At 35.3% G+C, this 19,661-nt stretch overlaps 2 protein-coding genes across 2 annotated transcripts in view; one reads left to right on the forward strand and one right to left on the reverse strand.

Annotated features, from left to right (window-relative positions):
- Positions 1-293: 293 nt before the first annotated feature.
- On the reverse strand, positions 294-16,242 carry YIPF4 (Yip1 domain family member 4). The gene is made up of 6 exons (XM_081832245.1): positions 16,182-16,242; positions 13,702-13,855; positions 12,277-12,448; positions 9,467-9,544; positions 4,410-4,523; positions 294-1,390 (listed from the first exon to the last, which is right to left on the reverse strand). Exons 1-6 carry the CDS (start codon positions 16,240-16,242, stop codon positions 1,253-1,255), a joined length of 717 nt encoding a protein of 238 aa, XP_081688371.1. The 3' UTR covers positions 294-1,252.
- A 1,165-nt stretch (positions 16,243-17,407) lies between these two features.
- LOC145723744 (zinc transporter 6-like) overlaps positions 17,408-19,661 on the forward strand; it is a 7,830-nt gene continuing 5,576 nt past the window's right edge. Inside the window, exon 1 of the mRNA XM_081832246.1 lies at positions 17,408-17,422. Within this exon, the coding sequence (XP_081688372.1) occupies positions 17,408-17,422 (15 nt within the window). The remainder of the gene's footprint in view (positions 17,423-19,661) is intronic.

Genomic DNA, 19,661 nt, shown 5'->3' on the forward strand with positions numbered 1-19,661 from the left:
GGTTAAGCGACTGCCTTCGGCTCAGGTCATGATCCTGGAGTCCCGGGATCGAGTCCCGCATCGGGCTCCCTGCTCGGAGGGGAGCCTACTTCTCCCTCTGACCCTCCCCCCTCTCATGTGCTCTCTCTCTCTCATTCTCTCTGTCTCAAATAAATAAATAAAATCTTAAAAAAAAAAAATTATAAAAATAAAAAAAAAATAAAATTTCTTAGGGCTTAGCAAATAATGTACATTTGTTAAAGAGTACCTGATACTTGTTAGTAATACAGGACAAGGTGTTATAAAACAAAACACACAGCTGGGAAGCATTTTATTTTTTTCTACTTCGTTTAACATTGTTCAGGACCACAAGATTTTAAAGGTCTCTTTTCGGCAACTTTTATGACTTAGGAGTACCACTTAAAAATATTTACTGATGCTATAAATATTACTATTTTTTCTACATATTAACAATGATAATAATGCCATATCCACTATACCTCTGTTCCTTTGGTCAGAAAGATAAACAGAAACTGAAATCAGATATTTAGGCATTCAAAAAAGGTTTTTCAGAGCACACCCAAGCAAACCTACATCAGCAACTGTTAAAATTAGTTTTAGTTGGACTTCTTAATAAGGACATACTGAAGCATGTATGAGACTTTTTAAATTATACACAATTTAAAAAACAAATTTGAATTGATAAATAAAAAAATTAATGGCCAAATTAAAGAATGGTTAAGCATGAGATTTAAAATATCTTAACTTTTAGGCTATTCAGAAATATATTTTGTGAATAATAAGAATTATTTCATAAATATATATGTATAAATATAAATATATATCTACAGGATCTGTGATGCAGGAGAAAACCTTTTAAAGAAAAAAAATTGCACTTTTAGATTATCAGGATGCTGCCATATTTACCCTTTGAATGAAATATAATTACCGTTCCAGATGCTTTTGGCACAAGTTTTTAGGTGAATATTGACACAATCTTAAAAACACAATGCTTTTATACTTTATTCACTGGAATATGAAGAATCAAACAGAATTTGGAATTCTGACCAAAAAAAAAAAAAAAAAAATCCAGATAACTGCAAATGCTTAATTAAATACCAAAAATATGGTTTTAAAAAGACCTCAAACCTGCCTTTACATGTAGAACATGTAAAATTTTATCAGCAACAGGTTTTCTGCAATCACCTCAGCAAGAATTCCCAGACTACACACAAATGTAACATTGTCTTCTTCTACTCATATATGACTTAGATCACACCCCAGTATATAAGGACAAAAAATAAATGTATAGTAAAAAGATTGGATAAATCAGGAGAGGCTTTTTGGTCTTGAATTCTTCACCCACTAACAATGAAGCAGCACTGTAGGCAGCCCAAAACACACCAAACAGCTTTAAAAAACAAACAAAAAAGACAAAAGGCAGTATATTAGCAATTCAATTAACATTTTGGGTATCAGAGAGTAAAGTCACATTTACGGTATTTTCTTAAAACAACCCTGACAACCAACTGTGATAAATAGTAAAACTTACTGAGAATGTTTAAAATTATTAAGAATGTTTGTCCTTGCTATGTTCCTTGTCTTATGCAAATGAAATCTTTTGTTATCAAACTTGTTTCATCATAGGAATCACTTGGGGTGCCTATTAAAAAGAGCATCCTAAGGGGTGCCTGGCTGGCTCACTTGGTGGAGCATGAGACTCTTGATCTCGGGGTTTTGAGTTTGAGCCCCACATTGGGTGTGGAGATCACTTAAAAATAAAATCTTAAAAAAAAAAAAAAAGAATCTTGGGATTCACTCTAGCTCTGCTGAATCAAAATCACTAAGGGAAGGGTCTTAATATCAGTCTTTTTAACAGTGTCCCTGGTGATTTAAGATAAGGCAGCTTTTGGCCAACTGCTTCAAGAAATTTGGTTGCTGAAAGAAAAATGAACTGATTATTACAAAGTTAACCTTTTCCTGTTTCTTCTTCTAAGAAGTAGGAAAACAGACTAAGTGAAAATTTTACACAATGTTTATTAAGTATAACAGCATTTTCCCAGGAATAGGTAAAAGTATAGGGTTAAATAAAAAGGAGGAAAAAAATAACATTTTGGTCAAGAGTTTAAATAAAATGTACCATGGTTTTCTGATTATACACATACCTAATCTTAAATTATTTCCACCAGAAATTTATATAGTACTTATTAAAGTAGTCACTAAGGCATTTTATAGACTAAAATGAAAGGAAGAACTTCAAGGGTAGAAATCAGGGAAACTATGATAGAAAAAGACATGGTACAGGGCAGGATTTCTCAGCCTCGCCCTACTGACATTTTGGGGCTGGATAATTGCTCTTGGAAGCTGTCCTGTGCATTGTAGGATTTGTGGCAGTATCCCTGGCCTCTACCCACACACACCACTAGTAAGATTCCACTCCTAACTCATTTGCGACACCCAAAAATGTCTCCAGACATGGCCAAATGTCCTTGGGAGGCAAAACTGCCCTTGAGGACCACTGGTAGAGAGGTCAAAAATAAATATTGGCAGACTGAAAATGTATTTGAGATGGTCCAATTTTCTATTGTGTTTTTTAAATTAAAACAAAAAAACTATAAAATATTTTAAACTTTCAGGAAAGTATAGGGAAATATGTAAGATGATGATCAAATTGCCTTTGTATGTCAAACATTTTTTGTTATAAATAAATGGTTAAAGATTAGTAAGAGTTATAGAGATTTAATGTTAAAAAATAGTGCTGGTAGATTAATCTGTATTCTAATGCTAGATTTAAATGACAAGAGTTTTGCAACATATTTCTCAAAAAATCTTGGACTGAAACAAACATACAATAGCTCACTATAAAAAGAAGATTAAACAACTAGGAAAAAATTTTGGCAAAGAAAAATCTGAAGTTTAAAACAATCATATCCTAAATTTTTAACGATATAAAAGACTTTGCCACTTTGTAATAATACGTTCATAAGTTGCATAAAGAATATTAAAGACCAACTTTTAGCTGAACTCAATTATTAAGTGACCAGAGGACACACAGTTTTATCAATTTGGGGAGTAGTCTCAGAAGTATTCAAACAGACTTTAATCCAAGTTAAAACAACACACAAACAGGAAGGATCCCGAATGATTCAGTAAAATGGTATGTTCACTAAAGCTAGATAATTAAATGCCAGCAATGGGGCTAGCTTCTGCACTGCAAGACTTGTAAGCTAAGTGCTAATAATGCCAATCAAAAAAAAAAAAAAAAAATTAAGATTAGAATGGAGAGAAAAGAATGATATTCTACTTGGTCTCTAAAATGTTCATGCAGTTCTAACATACAAAGATGTTCTCAAAATATTCTTTCATAACATTTGTAATGACAACAGCTACCGCTTGAGTGCCTACTCTGTATCAAGCATATATCCTTTACCATCTAGATAACAGACCCTAAAAATTAGTTGTCAAGATTCCCAGTTTGCAGAGGAGGGTAAGAGAAGATATCCCCCAAGGGAGGCAGTAGGTAAGTGGAAGAACCAGAATTTGAATTTAGAACTGAATGGTTCCAAAATCCACACTTTTTAATACCCAGTGCTTATATGTCAGTATTAGCCTGTAGTTACTCAATTCTAAAATGAATCATTTCTTTTATATTTGAATTAGTAATCAACTTTAAATAAAACCGTGTATCATAAAAAATTAAGTGGCTCTACTTAAAAACAAATACTTTAATGTGAAGGCTACATAATGGCAGTTCTGAAAGTGGTAGCCTTAAGAAGTTCTATAATTTTTCATAAAGAAAAAAATTACATTCATTGTATAATATACATACATACGCTAAAGCAGTCATTTATTTCTGAGAGTTGTTCAAAACTAATAAATACCAAAATTTAAGTTATTTTACTACTTATTAATACTTAATATTATCATTAAATATTTAATATGGGTCTATATGTTAATGTATTAAATTTAACACAGCATAAAGAAATCCTGATCTCTACAATACAGAAAAGCCAACTTAGTACAACCATGTCTATCATATTTGATAAGGCAGTTATTATTCAAATAGGAGTAAGTTATTTATGTCCGGTAAAATTTTAAATAAATATCTTCCACAAAATCTAAGTCACATGAAGTTGTATTATAAACACAGAGAAGAAAAATTCATCACTAAAAAAATTATCGGAGTGTAGTATCCTGTAGCCTTATTTGCTCTTTGTTCTTTACTCACCCCTATACATACATTATAATTTTTGGCGATCAAAATGGGAAAATAAAAGATACACAATTGGTAAAATCAGTGAGTGAGATCACTATTCCAAAACCCTTAAAAATGTTTGATTGTTACAGATTACAATCTTCTTAGGCAGATAACTAGTATACTTTTGTTCCTGGAAAACCGTTAATTACTTTTTATAATATACACTACTTACTTTTATAAGTGTAGATACCACTTCAAATGATCCAACCACCAAAAGTATAGGGGCTATTACAATGAGAGGAAGTAGTGAATATCCTATAACTCCAAGAACTTGGCCATATGCAACCTGTGAATTTTAAAGTTTTAAATAAATATCACAGAAATCAAGATAATTATTTTAATCACTACTGAACATCACATATTCCTGGTTGTACTTACATAAATATGACAAGAAGAAATCATCAAGTATCCTATGCTTTATATTTCAAATTATCATGTTATCTGCTTTGTTCCTGGACAGTCTCATCAACCCACCATAGTTTCAATTATCATCAACTTTCTGATGATACCCAAAATCTACATTTCCAGCCCTCTCTCCCTTTTGAGACCTATATATTCAGTTACCTTCACTATACCTACAGTATATTCTCTTACTACTTCCCTTAAAGTTGTAGAAGGATTATTTAAAGGGACCACAACCATCTTATTCAAACAAAAAATTCAAGGTCTAAAGAAGCTATGTGTGACAAATGCAGACTAAAAGGGAAGGGAGGGCAGGCAGGAGAGACTGAAGGAAAAAATATTTAGTGACTACCATGTGCCAAGCCCTGTGACAGATCAAGACAGATCAAATGCAGCAACAATCCTATGAAGTAGGTATTACTGCCTTCCATTATGAAGAAACTGAATTTTAGAGAGACTGTGTTCAGGAAAGCAAAACTGGTAGGAGAAAGAGTTCAAATTAAGATCTAGATCTCTCTCCTTTTTTTTAAAGATTTTATTTATTTGAGAAAGAGAGGGAGAGAGCATGTGCACATGCGCGATTAGGGGGAGGCGGGTGGAGGGTGTTGGGGGGAGAAGGACAGAGGGAGGGGGAGAAGGAGAAGCAGACTCCCTGCTGAGTGTGGAGCCTGCCAGGATCCTGAGATCAAGACCTGAGCCAAAGTCAGACGCTTAACTGACTGAGCCACCCAGGCGCCCCTAAGATCTAAGTCTCTTAACTCTTTATCTCAACAGTCCTAAATTACCAAGACATTTAGCGATACCTATTTTCGTATAAATATTACACAGGGTTGTGTCAAAGATATAACAATATGTGAACAAATGTAATTTTAAGTCTCCACTAGAATTATTTTAAATTTTTATATGCAGATATATGCAGAGTGAAAAAGTTTCATAGATAAATGTTATTCTAAATTTATTCAACAGTTTTTAGGTTAGGATGATGGACTGAACACATTATCTAATATCATTCCCTCCTGAAACTATACTAAAAGGGAAGGGGGGGAAAACCCTCTTTATTTATTTATTTATTTGTTTATTTGTTTGTTTGCGGGGGTGGGGGGGTCCATGCTGAGCAGGGAGCCTGATGTGGGGCTTGGTCTCAATTGGAGCGAAATCCATACTTACCTGGCAGGGGAGATACCATGATCAATTGGAGCGAAATCCAGAGTTGGACGCTCAAGAAACTGCGCCAGTCAGGCACCCCCAAAAACTTTTTTTTTTTAAAGAGGCATAAACAATGGAAACAAAACCATAAAATAATCATGGGATTTGAAAACATTGTATACACCTGGGAGAAACAAAGTAACAGAAAAATTCATAGAGGCCATATAGGTTGGTCACTGTATAAAGGAGAACTGGTTCCTAACTGATACATTAAAAATGTATAAACCTGAAGGCACACCTCAGCACTCACCACAAGAAGTAATAACTAAAGGCTCACTGGGCTATGGATAAAACCCCTGAGCACTCTCAGAATATAGATAATGCAGATCGCGTTCATTCTCATTGCTCATATACCTTAGACTATTCATGATAATGTAAGCCCCAAAGTATGTATGAAATCATGAATAAAATGGAAAAAAAAATAACACCATCAAAAGGACCAGGAACAAAAGTCTGATCCTAAACTCTAATAAATCAGACACATGAAATAAAGAGAATGAGTATAATGAAAGAAAAGCCATTTATAAGAATCAAAGTGTTACTCTGTATAAGGTAACTGTATTGCTTTGGAGAAAATAGTTTGATGAAAGCTATTTCCTCATCTTTTATAGTAATTTTCAGTTGTGACACTTTATGAATGATGGTATTTTCATATCATTCTTTGCATTTTTCCTGGTGTATAAGTATATATTCTATATCACAAAATAAAATTATGTGTTTTATTATATTAATAAATGACATAATTTTCTTTTTTTTTTTTTTTTTTTTAAAAGATTTTATTTATTTATTTGAGACAGAGAGAATGAGAGACAGAGAGCATGAGAGGGAGGAGGGTCAGAGGGAGAAGCAGACTCCCTGCCGAGCAGGGAGCCCGATGCGGGACTCGATCCTGGGACTCCAGGATCATGACCTGAGCCGAAGGCAGTCGCTTAACCAACTGAGCCACCCAGGCGCCCAAATGACATAATTTTCTTTTAAAAAAAGAGGCTTAAACAGAAGAACAGAAGATGGGACAACAACACATAATTTTGGAAGCTGGAAAGCAGATGAACGAGAGCTAAGTAACAGACTTGGCAGATCTTTCTACCAAATATGAGAAAAGGGCTCAAAGTCTCTGCATTTAGCAATCAATGTTCACGGAGTCAGCACCCACAAGGTAACTCTGCCTGGCAACCCTCTGTTCTACTCTCTTCACAGAATAAACCACTAGGGAAAAAAAAACACAAAACACTAGAATTCCTAGGTTTAGAGTAATTCACAATTTACAGTAATTCACAAAGTCTTTTTTAATGGGGCAGCAGTTCTGAAGGTGTGGTTCATGGCCACCGAGCGTCCCAGAGACTCTTCCAGAAGAGTGGAAGGTCAAAACTATTTTCTATAAAAATAATAAAACATTATTTGCCTTTTCTCGTTGGGTTCATATTGGTACTAACAGGGAAAATCAACAGTGGGTAAAATGTACTACTTTACTTTTCAAGGTAGCACAAACTATACTAGTAGTTTCTTTTTTTTTTTTAAAGATCTTATTTATTTATTTGAGAGAGAGAGAATGAGAGAGAGAGAACACCTGAGAGGGAATAGGGTCAGAGGACGAAGCAGACTCCCTGCCGAGCAGGAAGCCCAATGCGGGACTTGATCCAGGGACTCCAGGATCATGACCTGAGCTGAAGGCAGTCGCTTAACCAACTGAGCCACCCAGGTGCCCTATACTAGTAGTTTCTGTACTCTTCACTACTACACAATCACAGAAAAAGAAGAAAAAAAGCTAGTTTCACTTAAGAATGTCCTTAATGAAACAGTTAAAATGATTAACTTTATTAAATCTCAACTTTTGAGTATGTCTTTTCAATATTCTGTACAACAAATGTGAAGTACATAGAAAACATTTCTTTTTTTTTTACGATTTTATTTATTTGTCAGAGAGAGAGCACAAGCAGGGGGAGCAGTAGGCAGAGGGAGAAGCTCCTCAGCAAGGAGCCTGACACGGGACTCGATTCCAGGACCCCAGGATCATGACCTGAGCCAAAGGCAGATGCTCAACTGACTGAGCCACTCAGGCATTCCTATAGAAAGCATTTCTGTTGTATTCTGGTTCAATGGTTATCCCAAGGAAAAGCACTTATAAAACTGTTTGAGTGAAGAGTTTAATTAGATGTGTTTACCATGGAACACCATATTTACTTGAAAGAACAAATGAAAGACAAACTATGGTTATTCAGAGTTGGGTATCTGTAAGCATGTTCTTTTTTTTAAGATTTTAAAATAAAATCTTTAAAAAAAGTAAATAAATAAACTTTAGTCTGATCTACTTAAAGATGGTGGTGATATTAATGAATGAGATTTTCTGATACTGTACAGTAAGACGTGTCAACATTTGAAAGATTTACACAAAACTCAATGAACTAGTGTTTTCCAAATGACCACGCATGGGTAAAAAGATCCACCCAAAGTAAATTTTAATGAAACAGAGTGTGAAAAGTTCATTAATATTGTTTGAGATTCCTTACTACAACAAACCTTTAAGAAACTATTACTTGTTGAATGTAGGTGTAGTTTCAGAGAAGAATATCCACAATCGTCTTAAAAAACTATTAAAATACTCTTCCTCCCGGGCACCTGGGTGGCTCAGTCAATTAAGCGTCTACTTTTGGCTTAGGTCATGATCACAGGGTGCTGGAATTGAGACCAGATGGGCTCAGCGGGGAGTCTGCTTCTTCCTCTACTCCTCCCCCTGCTTGTGTGTGTGCGCTCTCTCTCTCTCAAATAAATAAATAAAATCTTAAAAAAAAAACTGTTCCTTTTCCAATTACATAGGCTTAATGCCTCCTTTTTTTCATATACTTTAACCAAAACAATGTATCATAACAGACTGAATGCAGAAAGCAGGTATTAGAAACCAGCTTCCACTAAGCCAGACATTAAAGCTACTTGCAAAAATGTAAAACAATGCCACTCTCACCACTTTGTTTTGAAAAAGTTGTTTTCTTTAAAATGTATTATTTACAGGGCACCTGGTGGCACAGTCAGTTAAGCGTCCGACTCTTGGTTTTGGCTCAGGTTGTCAGATCAAGCTCGTATTGGCTTGATCTCTGCACTGAGTGCAGAGCCTGCTTAAGATTCTAGATTTCCCTCTCCCTCTGCCCCTCTCCATCACACTCTCACTCTCAAATAAATAAATAAATCTTAAAAAAAAAAAGTATTACTTATGTTAAAATATATTTGGTTTTATCTTTAAATGAATAAATATATATTTAAAATTTTTATTTTAATTTCAAATATGATTAAGTATTGATAAATAAAACCCACACAAAGAAATCTCCTTGGGGACCTAAGATCAAAAGTTTGAGAACTGCTATACTAGAAAATAAATTATATGCTTCCCTAAAAAGCTTTAAATTACTTATGAGTGGTATGGGATCTTTTCTTTCTTCTTCCTTCCTTGTAATGTTTATTGAGTATGCACAATACCAGTATGTTATCACTTAGGGGAAGTAGTATAACTTAGAACCAATTCTGGGACAAGAAACAGTTATGATGAATATAGCTATTGATAATATCTACAATACCAAAAATAAAGTTTATGATAAGAAACAAAGGCTATTTTCACAATTAACTACTTACTTCTCCACCAAGAACTCTGGCCAGTAAGAAAATTGTTAGGGAACCAAATATCCAAATGGTTATAATCCATGAGACCACCTTAAGGGAAAAAAAAATTCATGCAGTTAATATCTTTGTACAAAATAAGCTGATAATTTCCCTGAAGTCAATTCTCTGCTAATATAAGATAGTTTGGCATATCCAATTGCAGGTTATAGTTTGAGTTCCCAGGATCTTTCCAAAACCTAGTAAGAATGCAATGTGTTAATACAATTTTACATCCAAAATGAAAATTTAGCAATGATCAATTGCCTAAGGAAATCTCAGTATTTCAAGATCTATGATCAAATATTACTGTAAAAAAAGAACAAAGTATTTACTTCCAAACCTCTGGTTTACAACATCATGAAAGGAAAATTCATCCCTGAAAGAAGGTATAGGTCTTCTTCCGAGGTCTTTAAAATTTACATTAATTACATATGTATCTAAGTGATAGAATATGGGAGATGTTTCAGACAATTTTAACTCCTAAGACTTAGTGTGATAATGATATATGCCTCTGTTTCCAAGTTTTGTCTGCTTGGAGGGTCTAGAAATAATAAAGCCCCAATAGCAAAATAAGCATACTTATTGCCCAGATCCTAGTTTCTAAATATCATTCGCTGATAAAAGGAACTAGGATTCTTTTGATAAATAATTGATTCCAGGGTTGGGGCAGGGAAGATAAAAGATGAGCCCAGAACACTGTGGAGTTAGAAGGAAAGGAAATGCTCAAAAAACTAATGGGAAGATGTCAAAAGGACACAGAAGCTAACCTGACGGAGTTCCCTGTGGCTAAAGCTGGAATAATCTCAGCAAGAAAATAAATGATGACAGCACTGGGTTATAATCCAGAAAGTAAAATAAATATTCATGATTCCATACTGACATAAATAAATAAAAAAATAATTAAGCAATGGCAAAGAATGGATAGCTGTTCCATAGAGAATACCAATCAATACATGTGGAAGGAATAAGGAAAACAGAAAACCACCATTCAGTAAACATTATAGTAATAACTATTGAACTCGAGATCCACCAATAGTGAGCTAAAGTTTGATGACAAACACAATGTCTGCATAAAGTATCTCCATAAGATATTTATTTATTAATTAAAAAGGGAAAAATAGCAACTTTATAGTGGAGGAATTGGGAAGATACCACCTCAGCACCAGTAAAAGATATATCAATATCACATACTCCTTGATGGTATACTGAGGTGGACACAAAATAGTATCATTGCCAAAAATTCATGACCCCAATCTAGTCATAGAAAACATCAAGTAAAACCAAACTGAGCGACGTTCTATGGAGGTAGTAATCTGTTTTTAGCCTTACAACCCTTTGTTCAAATCAAAGATTATGCAAAATAGATAAAATTAGAGATGCTCTAGATGAAGGATTAGTGGTGAGTAGTAGACCAGAATCCCCATTTTACTTCAAGTCATCTCATATTTACAAGAGAATACCTGATATAAACTACTGATCTAAGGTAAATATTAATAAGACTACTGTTATATTACCTTAAGGATCTTGCTATTGGGAGTTTATTCTGGATTATCCAAATGAGCACTAAATGTAATCACAACTGTCCTTAAAAAAAGGAAGCAGAGGGAGTTTTGACTACAGTAGAGAAGAAGGTAATGTGACCATGGTAACAGAGGTTGTAGTAGTGCCGCCAGAAACCAAGGAATGTTGACAGCCTCTAGAAGTGGGTAGAGGTGATCAATAAAATCTGTGCTGGAGCCTACAGAGGAACCAGCCCTGCTGACATTTTGATCTTAGCTCCTTCAAACTCATTCTGAGTTTCTGACTTTCATAACTGTAAAAGAATAAATTTTCACTGTTTTAAGTCACAAAACTTGTGGAAATTTGTTACAGAAGCAACAAGAAATGAATTCATTTCCAAATCATTCAGTGATAGTTATTTTTTACTTCCCTAAACTACGGATTAAGGAGTAATGTGTGTATGTTGTGTTTTGATAATAAAGCCCCTGAGAGAAGAACAAAGTATTACATAAAAACAAATTCTGATGGAATCCTTGTCATTATTTATTAAAATATTTATTTACTATTATTTTTTAAAGTAAGCTCTAGGCCCAACGTGGGGCTCGAACTCACAATGCCGTGACCAAGAGTCACGTGCTCCACTGACCGAGCCAGCGAGGAGCCCCTAAAATATTTATTTTAAAAATGAATAAAAGGTAAGAACATGTTATGAGTACTGTGTTTCAAACTCTTCATCCCTTTAGGGAAATCATAAAGGGCAAGGGCAGCCCTTTTGGTCACTTCTAGTCACTGGTCACTTCCACTCAGCTGAGAGTAGTCCCTGTTTACTCTGTTTACTCCAGTTGTAATACCGTTATAAATACTTTCTATGTGAATGATGATGTAAAAGTTTGGAAAGCATTAAAGTACTCCCCACTTATTTAATTAAAAAGAGTTCCAAGGGCACCTGGGTGGCTCAGTCATTCAGTGACTGCCTTTGGCTCAGGTCATGATCCCAGGATCCTGGGATCGAGCCCCTCATCGGGCTCCCTGCTCCACGGGAAGCCTGCTTCTCCCTCTCCCACTCCCCCTGCTTGTGTTCCCTCTCTCTGTGTGTCTCTCTCTGTCAAATAAATAAATAAAATCTTCAAAAAAAAAAAAGTTCTAGAGATGAACAAGTTAGAAATAATGGGTAAAAGTAAAGCATTTCTTAAACATATGTAGCATTATAGTTAATGTTTGGCTATTTTTAATTTTAAAACTCTTAAAATATTTCAAATTTGTATAAAGTAACATATACTTACCCTAAACTGTCCATATAATGATATCATGGAAAAGAAAAGAACAATAGCCAGAGGACCCCAAAAGTCAGGATTGTCCCTCACCACTTGTCTATTAAAACCAAGTGATGGCATTGGCATCAAAACACACCGGATTTTGTAGTAAATATCCTTTAGATCGATATCCAATTCCTCCCTATAATATAAAATAAAAATTCTTAAAAAGCATACATTTCTGAATACTGAAACAGCTGCAATAAAATTTAAGAAAAGTTTAAATATGACCGTGCCATCTCCATTGGTCAACAAAGCATTGCATTTGAAGTACAGTATTTCACTCATTCCATGGTATTTTCAACATTTTAACCTCTCTAAAATCAGGATGCTTGTCACAACTGTTGGTGTCTTATCTTGTCAGCCTGAAGTGAAGCCAACTGCTTCCAATATCTGCCTTTCCATTTTCCAGTCTCCTGGAGGCACTACTACTTTGGGACAACTTTAAATAGAGTCCTCTGCTTGAGCCCTTCTTGACCATACTGATAATTCAGACTGCAATCCTATAGGAAAACTGGTATGGGGTTTCCATTCTCCAATTTTTCTTCCAACACCCCACCCACTGGCAAATTGAGATAAGCAAACATCCTTGCTGTCTCTTTTTGTATGGTGGGTTATTTCTCATTTATCCTTACACGAAGGAGACAGCCCTTTGATGTCTTAGCTTTATGCTGCCTTACATACTGTTTCCTCCTTATTGGTAAACATAAAATAACTGCATCTTATAATTCAGTTTTAAATTTGATGAAATATGGTATATTAAGAAACATTTTAGCCCTTAATCTACCAATAATTACCACAGAGATTAACCTGATAATGTCTTGATTTTACAGAGCTATAGGTTCTTTCCCAAGTTGTTAAATTCTTTACTTTTTTTTCCCAAATAATAATCACTCAAAAAATTTCAAGTACTATGAAGAAAATGAAAAACTCCCTATAGTCCCGCCAGCAGTAGCTCTAGAATTTCTATATGGGAGAGATTTTGGAGTGCTAATCTTTTTCGAAGTTTTAATTTGCCTTAAACTTAATTTCTACAACAAGCACTCTGCTTTTTCACTTAGATTGAATGTTTACTTGAGATAGTTATAGGCCCAAGTAAGCCCTAACAGTCTGGAACGTGTGTGCGTGTGCATGTGTATGTGTGTGTGTTTGAGCAAGCGCAAGTGAGAGAGGTAAACAGAATTATGATTCTTTCAATTTTTGCCATTCAAAAGGCTAAAAACATTCTCTCATTATTTTAATTTTTCTAATTACTAATAAAATTGAAAAATACCTAGAAGTTTAACCAAAAAGGTTAAGATCTGCCATACTTGTCTTTAAATAACATGAAAGAATATAATCATCTCATAGACTAGTTCTAAAAAACTAAAAATATATATTACTATTTTTACATACAAGAGTGGCTTGTTATCTTCAGGATCATCATCTTCAACTTCCAAAAGCCAGCCATATCCTCTTTGTCTCAGAAATGTAGTAGCTGTAGATTCTTTAATAAAATCTCCACCAAGGTTTAATTTGACATCTGGGGATGCTATTGAACCACTGAGATCTTAGGAGAAGAGAGGACAAAACTATAAATCAAGATAAAAATGTGTGGATCTTAACCAACATGAGCATAATATTCAAGTAAAATAATTATCATTTGAAGATCTCTAACTATGAATATCTGCTATTGCATACAATCCTCATATTTTATAGCTGATAAACATCTAAAAGACATCTTTTATTTTACAACAAGAAAATGAAAGATGAGGGAAGTGAAGACATTGAAAAGATTTCAGATAATTAGCTAAACTGGTAAAACAATCTAGACTTACAAAAGCAACTTTATATGGAAGATATATATAAAATATATTACATGATATCACTTTGGATTCCCTTCATTATTACATACACTATGTGCTTCAGAACAAAGTGACTGTACAAATTCTTTCTAAAGGCATTATACGCGTATATATATAAGCCACTAGATAGAATTTGCTAAAGAAAAACTGCAGATGATTTTTCCCTACATTTTCATGTATTTGTTTACACATTCTTTCATTTAAATCACCAAATATCTATGCTAAGTGCTTTGTATACTAATGCTTGGTTCTGGATAAATTTGACTAGTAAGAGTTCCCTGCTATTTCAGCTCTTTATATAATTACATCATTCACCTTTAGTTTGGACAAAAATAAAGGTGTTCTGCGGTTTTTGTTTTGTTTTGTTTTTAGGGCAGCTCTAAAAAGAAGTAAAGAGATTCAGTTATCCACATTACAAAATAAATTCCATTCACAGTCTCAACAGTGCCTCAAAAGTTACAGATAGGTATTAAAGAGGGCACGTTCTGCACGGAGCACTGGGTGTTACACGCAAACAATGAATCATGGAACACTACATCAAAAACTGATGATGTAATAGGGGTGATTAACATAACATAATAATAAAAAAATAGTACAAATGCCACATTTTCTGGTTGAAAAAAAATGGGAATAGTAAAGAACTGAGGTCATACAGGAATTAAGAAAAAAAAAAATCTGTAGGACCAGACAATATGCACTATTAAACAACCTTCACTGCTGTTAACTAGAAGCCACATGACTGGAGTGGTAATTTAGAAAATAATTTTGGCAAGGACAAACCAGAACACTCTTTAACACAGACTCTCCTTCCCTGGAGATCATACACAATATAAAGAAGAACTTAATTTGCACATTACTCTAAATTCTAGGTTAGTTTTTGAGAATTGCTATTAAAATTTTGGCTTAAACTTCAATTAATGAGTGGCTCAATTATGAGTCACATCGTATTCTGGTTGTGACAACTCTTGCAATTAATTGTAATAAAGTTTGCATTCTGGGACGCTTGGGTGGCTCAGTTGGTTAAGCGTCTGCCCTCAGCTCGGGTCGTCATCCCAGGGTCCTGGGACGGAGCCCCACATCAGGCTCCCTGCTCTGCGGGAAGCCTGCTTCTCCCTCTCCCACTCCCCGTTTATGTTCCTTCTCTTGCTGTGTCTGTCAAATAAATAAATAAAGTCTTTAAAAAAAAAGTTTGCATTCTGAGGATAAGTCCTAGTTTAGCTACTAATACTGCAAATCATTAATGTCTTCTGTCTTCAGTTTCCTATCCAAAATTCTTTCCAGGTTTAACAGTATATGGTTCTAAAAAGTTTTTATAAGGGAGTTGACTCACCTAGAAATAAAATGCAAGTACTTTTGAATTCGCTGTCCTTCCCTATTTAGTTTAAAAATAGTCCCTGTAAATGCTATCATAGAATCTTGGGACTATTCTCTGAAACGACTTTCTGCTTGTTTTAATCTAAGTTGAAAAATAAATAAAAGAGGTGAAATGTAACTAAAATTCCATTTCCAATAGGTACAAAGAGTGCTTTTCTTGATCTGACAAGAGGAAGATTTAGATCAGGAAGTCATTAGCATGGCAATAACAGTAAAGGCTTTAGAATTATGAGGCAGGAAAGGACCTTAACTGTTTCCTGGTCTCTAGAAAGGACTGCACTTAACAGTCCTTAATCTAAACCAAAAAAGGATATATAAATTATAGTGCCAAGAATGCTGTGATAAAGAATTATATGTTTCAGGGGCGCCTCGGTGGCTCAGTCAGTTAAGCGACTGCCTTCGGCTCAGGTCATGATCCTGGAGTCCCTGGATCGAGTCCTGCATTGGGCTCCCTGCTCAGCGGGGAGTCTGCTTCTCCCTCTGACCCTCCCCCCTCTCATGCTCTCTCTCTCTCTCATTCTCTCTCTCAAATAAATAAATAAAATCTTTAAAAAAAAAAAAAAGAATTATATGTTTCGCAGTTTGTCGTAACATGGATGCCAGAACCTCAAAAAGGCACCTTTAGTTTGATTTTGTAGTTTTTTTCATTCCATTTACTATAAAGTAGGAAAATATCATGGACATATGCAGGAACGCCAATAGCAGCAGTTTGACACATCCCTTAGTGTCCCCAAGATATAATTAGGTGTGGGTATGAAAAAGCAACAGAAAAGTAAAAAAACTGGTAGTTAGCTTAAGATGTTCACAAGAATGTCAGAAAACAAGATTCCAAACTACTCCAGGGGCACAGGTGTCTATGTTAAACCAGAGTTACGAACCAGCTAGCTTGGTTGTCAACTCTAGGATAGGTATTATAAAACATTAATTTTAAATTAATTCTTTCTTGCTATACTATTTATAATATTCTTTTTTTTTAAGATTTTATTTATTTATTTGACAGCTACATAGTGAGAGATGCAACACAAGCAGGGGGAGTGGGAGAGGGAGAAGCAGGCTTCCTGCTAAGCAGAGAGCCCGAACTGGGGCTCGATCCCAGGGCCCCGGGATCATGACCTGAGCCAAAGGCAGATGCTTAACGACTTAGCCACCTAGGCGCCCCTATTTATATTCTTGTCATTTGCTAAGTAAAAACAATGTAAAGATAATAAATATAAGTGGACTTATTTTTTAATATATATTTGGTTTTTTTAAAAGATTTTATTTACTTGAGAGAACGAAAGCGAGAGGTATCACAGAGGCAGAGGGAGAAGCCGACTTGCTGTTGAGCAGAGAGCCCAATGTGAGGCTCGATCCCAAGACCCTGAGATCATGACCTGAGCTGAAGGCAGACACCTAACCAACTGAGCCACCCAGGTGCCACAATATAAGTGGATTTTTTTTTTAGATTTTTATTTTATTTATTTTACAGAGAGAGAGAGGGAGAGAGCACAAGCAGGGGGAGTGGCAGGCAGAGGGAGAGGGAGAAGCAGGACTTGCTGCTGAGCAGGGACCCGATGCAGAGCTTGATCCCAGGATGCTGGATCAGGACCTAAGCTGAAGGCGACACTTAACCAACTGAACTACCCAGGCGTCCCTATAAGTGGATTTAAAAGAAAATAATCTTTGAAAAGATCTACTGCAAAAGGAAATCTTAAAAATGTTTCCACTTGTTTGCCTCAGAGTAAGGAAGAATATCAGTAAGTTTCAAGTTTTACTGAAGGCCACCTGGAAAAACTGCAGGATAAGATTTAATAGTAATTTTCTCTTCCTTTAAACTCAAATGTATTACTAGATGAGGGATCTTTTCTGTGAATCCTCTCAGCCTGAGAACCTCACTTGGAAAGATGAGGAAGAACTCGGTCAGTGCTATAGGACACTATACTCAGGATAAGATTTACTGATCTGCTCCTAGTTCTAGTTTTCTGAGAAAGAAGTGTCCTGCAATAAACAACATTTTGTTGATACTTGTTAACTCCTTATATATGTGAAGAAGCTTTTTATTTAATGATCAACAAGGGCAAGGATAAAAATTCTCATTTCGGGGCGCCTGGGTGGCTCAGTTGGTTAAGCGACTGCCTTCAGCTCAGGTCATGATCCTGGAGTCCCTGGATCGAGTCCCGCATCGGGCTCCCTGCTAGGCAGGGAGTCTGCTTCTCCCTCTGACCCTCCCCCCTCTCACGTGCTCTCTCTCATTCTCTCTGTCTCAAATAAATAAATAAAATCTTTAAAAAAAAAAAATTCTCATTTCATGTGAAAATGAAATCCGTATGTGCTTAATCTAAAACAGAATTGAGTATTTGTGCAGCAAAACAAAACAAGCACATGTCTCACACTGAAAGGATAAATTCTATTGTTCCATTTTAGAGATAAAAACATTTTAATGTTTGCATAGGACAATGTAAAGAGATCAAGAAGCCAATGGAAGTAAATAATGATCTTATAATTGCTAGGCTTACATTGGAGTTTGATGTTATTCTGTAAGAAAAAAATTTTTTTAAAGATTTTATTTATTTGAGAGAGAGGGAGTGAGAACATGAGCAGGGGGAGGGGGAGAGAGAGGGGCAGAGGGAGAAGGAGAAGCAGACCCAAAACCCTGGGATCATGACCCAAGCCGAAGGCAGACACTTAACCGACTGAGCCACCCATGAATAATAATTTTTACTATTCACCCCATAAGAAAAAATTTTAAAGCCTCATATAAAATTGTGTCTTAGGTTATATTTTTATTCGTACTATTTTGATTTATTGTTTTAGTACCTTTACTATTCAATATTGTCAGTAAATTTTTATATTGTATATATCAATTAAAATCAATTAAATCAGGGTGCCCAGCTGGCTCAGTTGGAGAACATGTGACTCCTGATCTCAGGATCATGAGTTCTAGCCCCACGCTGGATGTAGAAAAGACTCGAAAAAAAATAAACTTTAAAAAAGTCAATTAAATGTCTTGAGCCTATCTTTGGAAAAATTAAATCTCATCTTGGCATAAATGTTATTTAACAGAAATTTCTTGTTTGTCTTATGAATCTTTTAACTGAACTTTTTATTTTGAAATAATTATAGATTCACAGGAAGTTGCAAAAATAGTACAGAAAGGTTACATGTACCCTTCACCCAGCTTCCTCCAATGGTACCATGTTATATAACCACCAAAACCAGGACACTAACATTGATAGAGTTTGCAGACCTTATTGAGATTTTACCAGTTTTACATGCACTTATTTGTGTGTGTATGTGTATACAATTCTGTGCAATTTTATCACTTTTATAGACTTACATAATGCCTTATGGATTTAAAATTTATGAAAATAGTTTAATTTTTTAAAATGGTAAACCTTGCTTAACTACCTTTCCTCTCCCCAAGAGGCTGCCTAAAAAGTCATTTTCAACTTTCAAACAGGGAAGAAAAGCTACTCTTGCACCCATTATACACCACATATCATACTTCATTAGCCTACTGTATAGAAGGTATTTGTGATAATATCTACATGGACATACATATTTTTTTAAAGTAGGCTCTATGCCCAGTGCAGAGTCCAGCACAGGGCTTCAACTCACAACCCTGAGATCAAGACCTGAGCTGAGATCAAGAGTTGGATACTTAACTGACTGAGCCACACAGGTGCCCCTACATGGATATAATTTTTTTAAAAATCAAGTAGGAAATTTTTATAAAAAAACAACAACCTAACAATTCCTTTGTCTACACTACTAACCTGTATTAGAGATAATATCCTTTCTGGGGAGGGAGAAATTCATACCAAGAGTAGGCTAAATGTTTGGCCACCTTAACAGAAAATTATCACTTATTCAAAAGAGCACTGATAATAATTATTGGATTATTATGTCTACAACTTACTGATTACAATAATGTACTATGAGTTGTAGATACTATCATTTCTTTCTTTTTTTTAAAGATTTTATTTATTTATTTGAGAGAGAGAATGAGATAGAGAGAGCATGAGAGGGGGGAGGGTCAGAGGGAGAAGCAGACTCCCTGCTGAACAGGGAGCCCGATGCGGGACTCGATCCCGGGACTCCAGGATCATGACCTGAGCCGAAGGCAGTCGCTTAACCAACTGAGCCACCCAGGCGCCC

Source organism: Leptonychotes weddellii, chromosome 10, assembly GCF_054177405.1.
Source record: "Leptonychotes weddellii isolate Sample4059 chromosome 10, ASM5417740v2, whole genome shotgun sequence".
NCBI classification, from domain to species: Eukaryota; Metazoa; Chordata; class Mammalia; order Carnivora; family Phocidae; genus Leptonychotes; species Leptonychotes weddellii.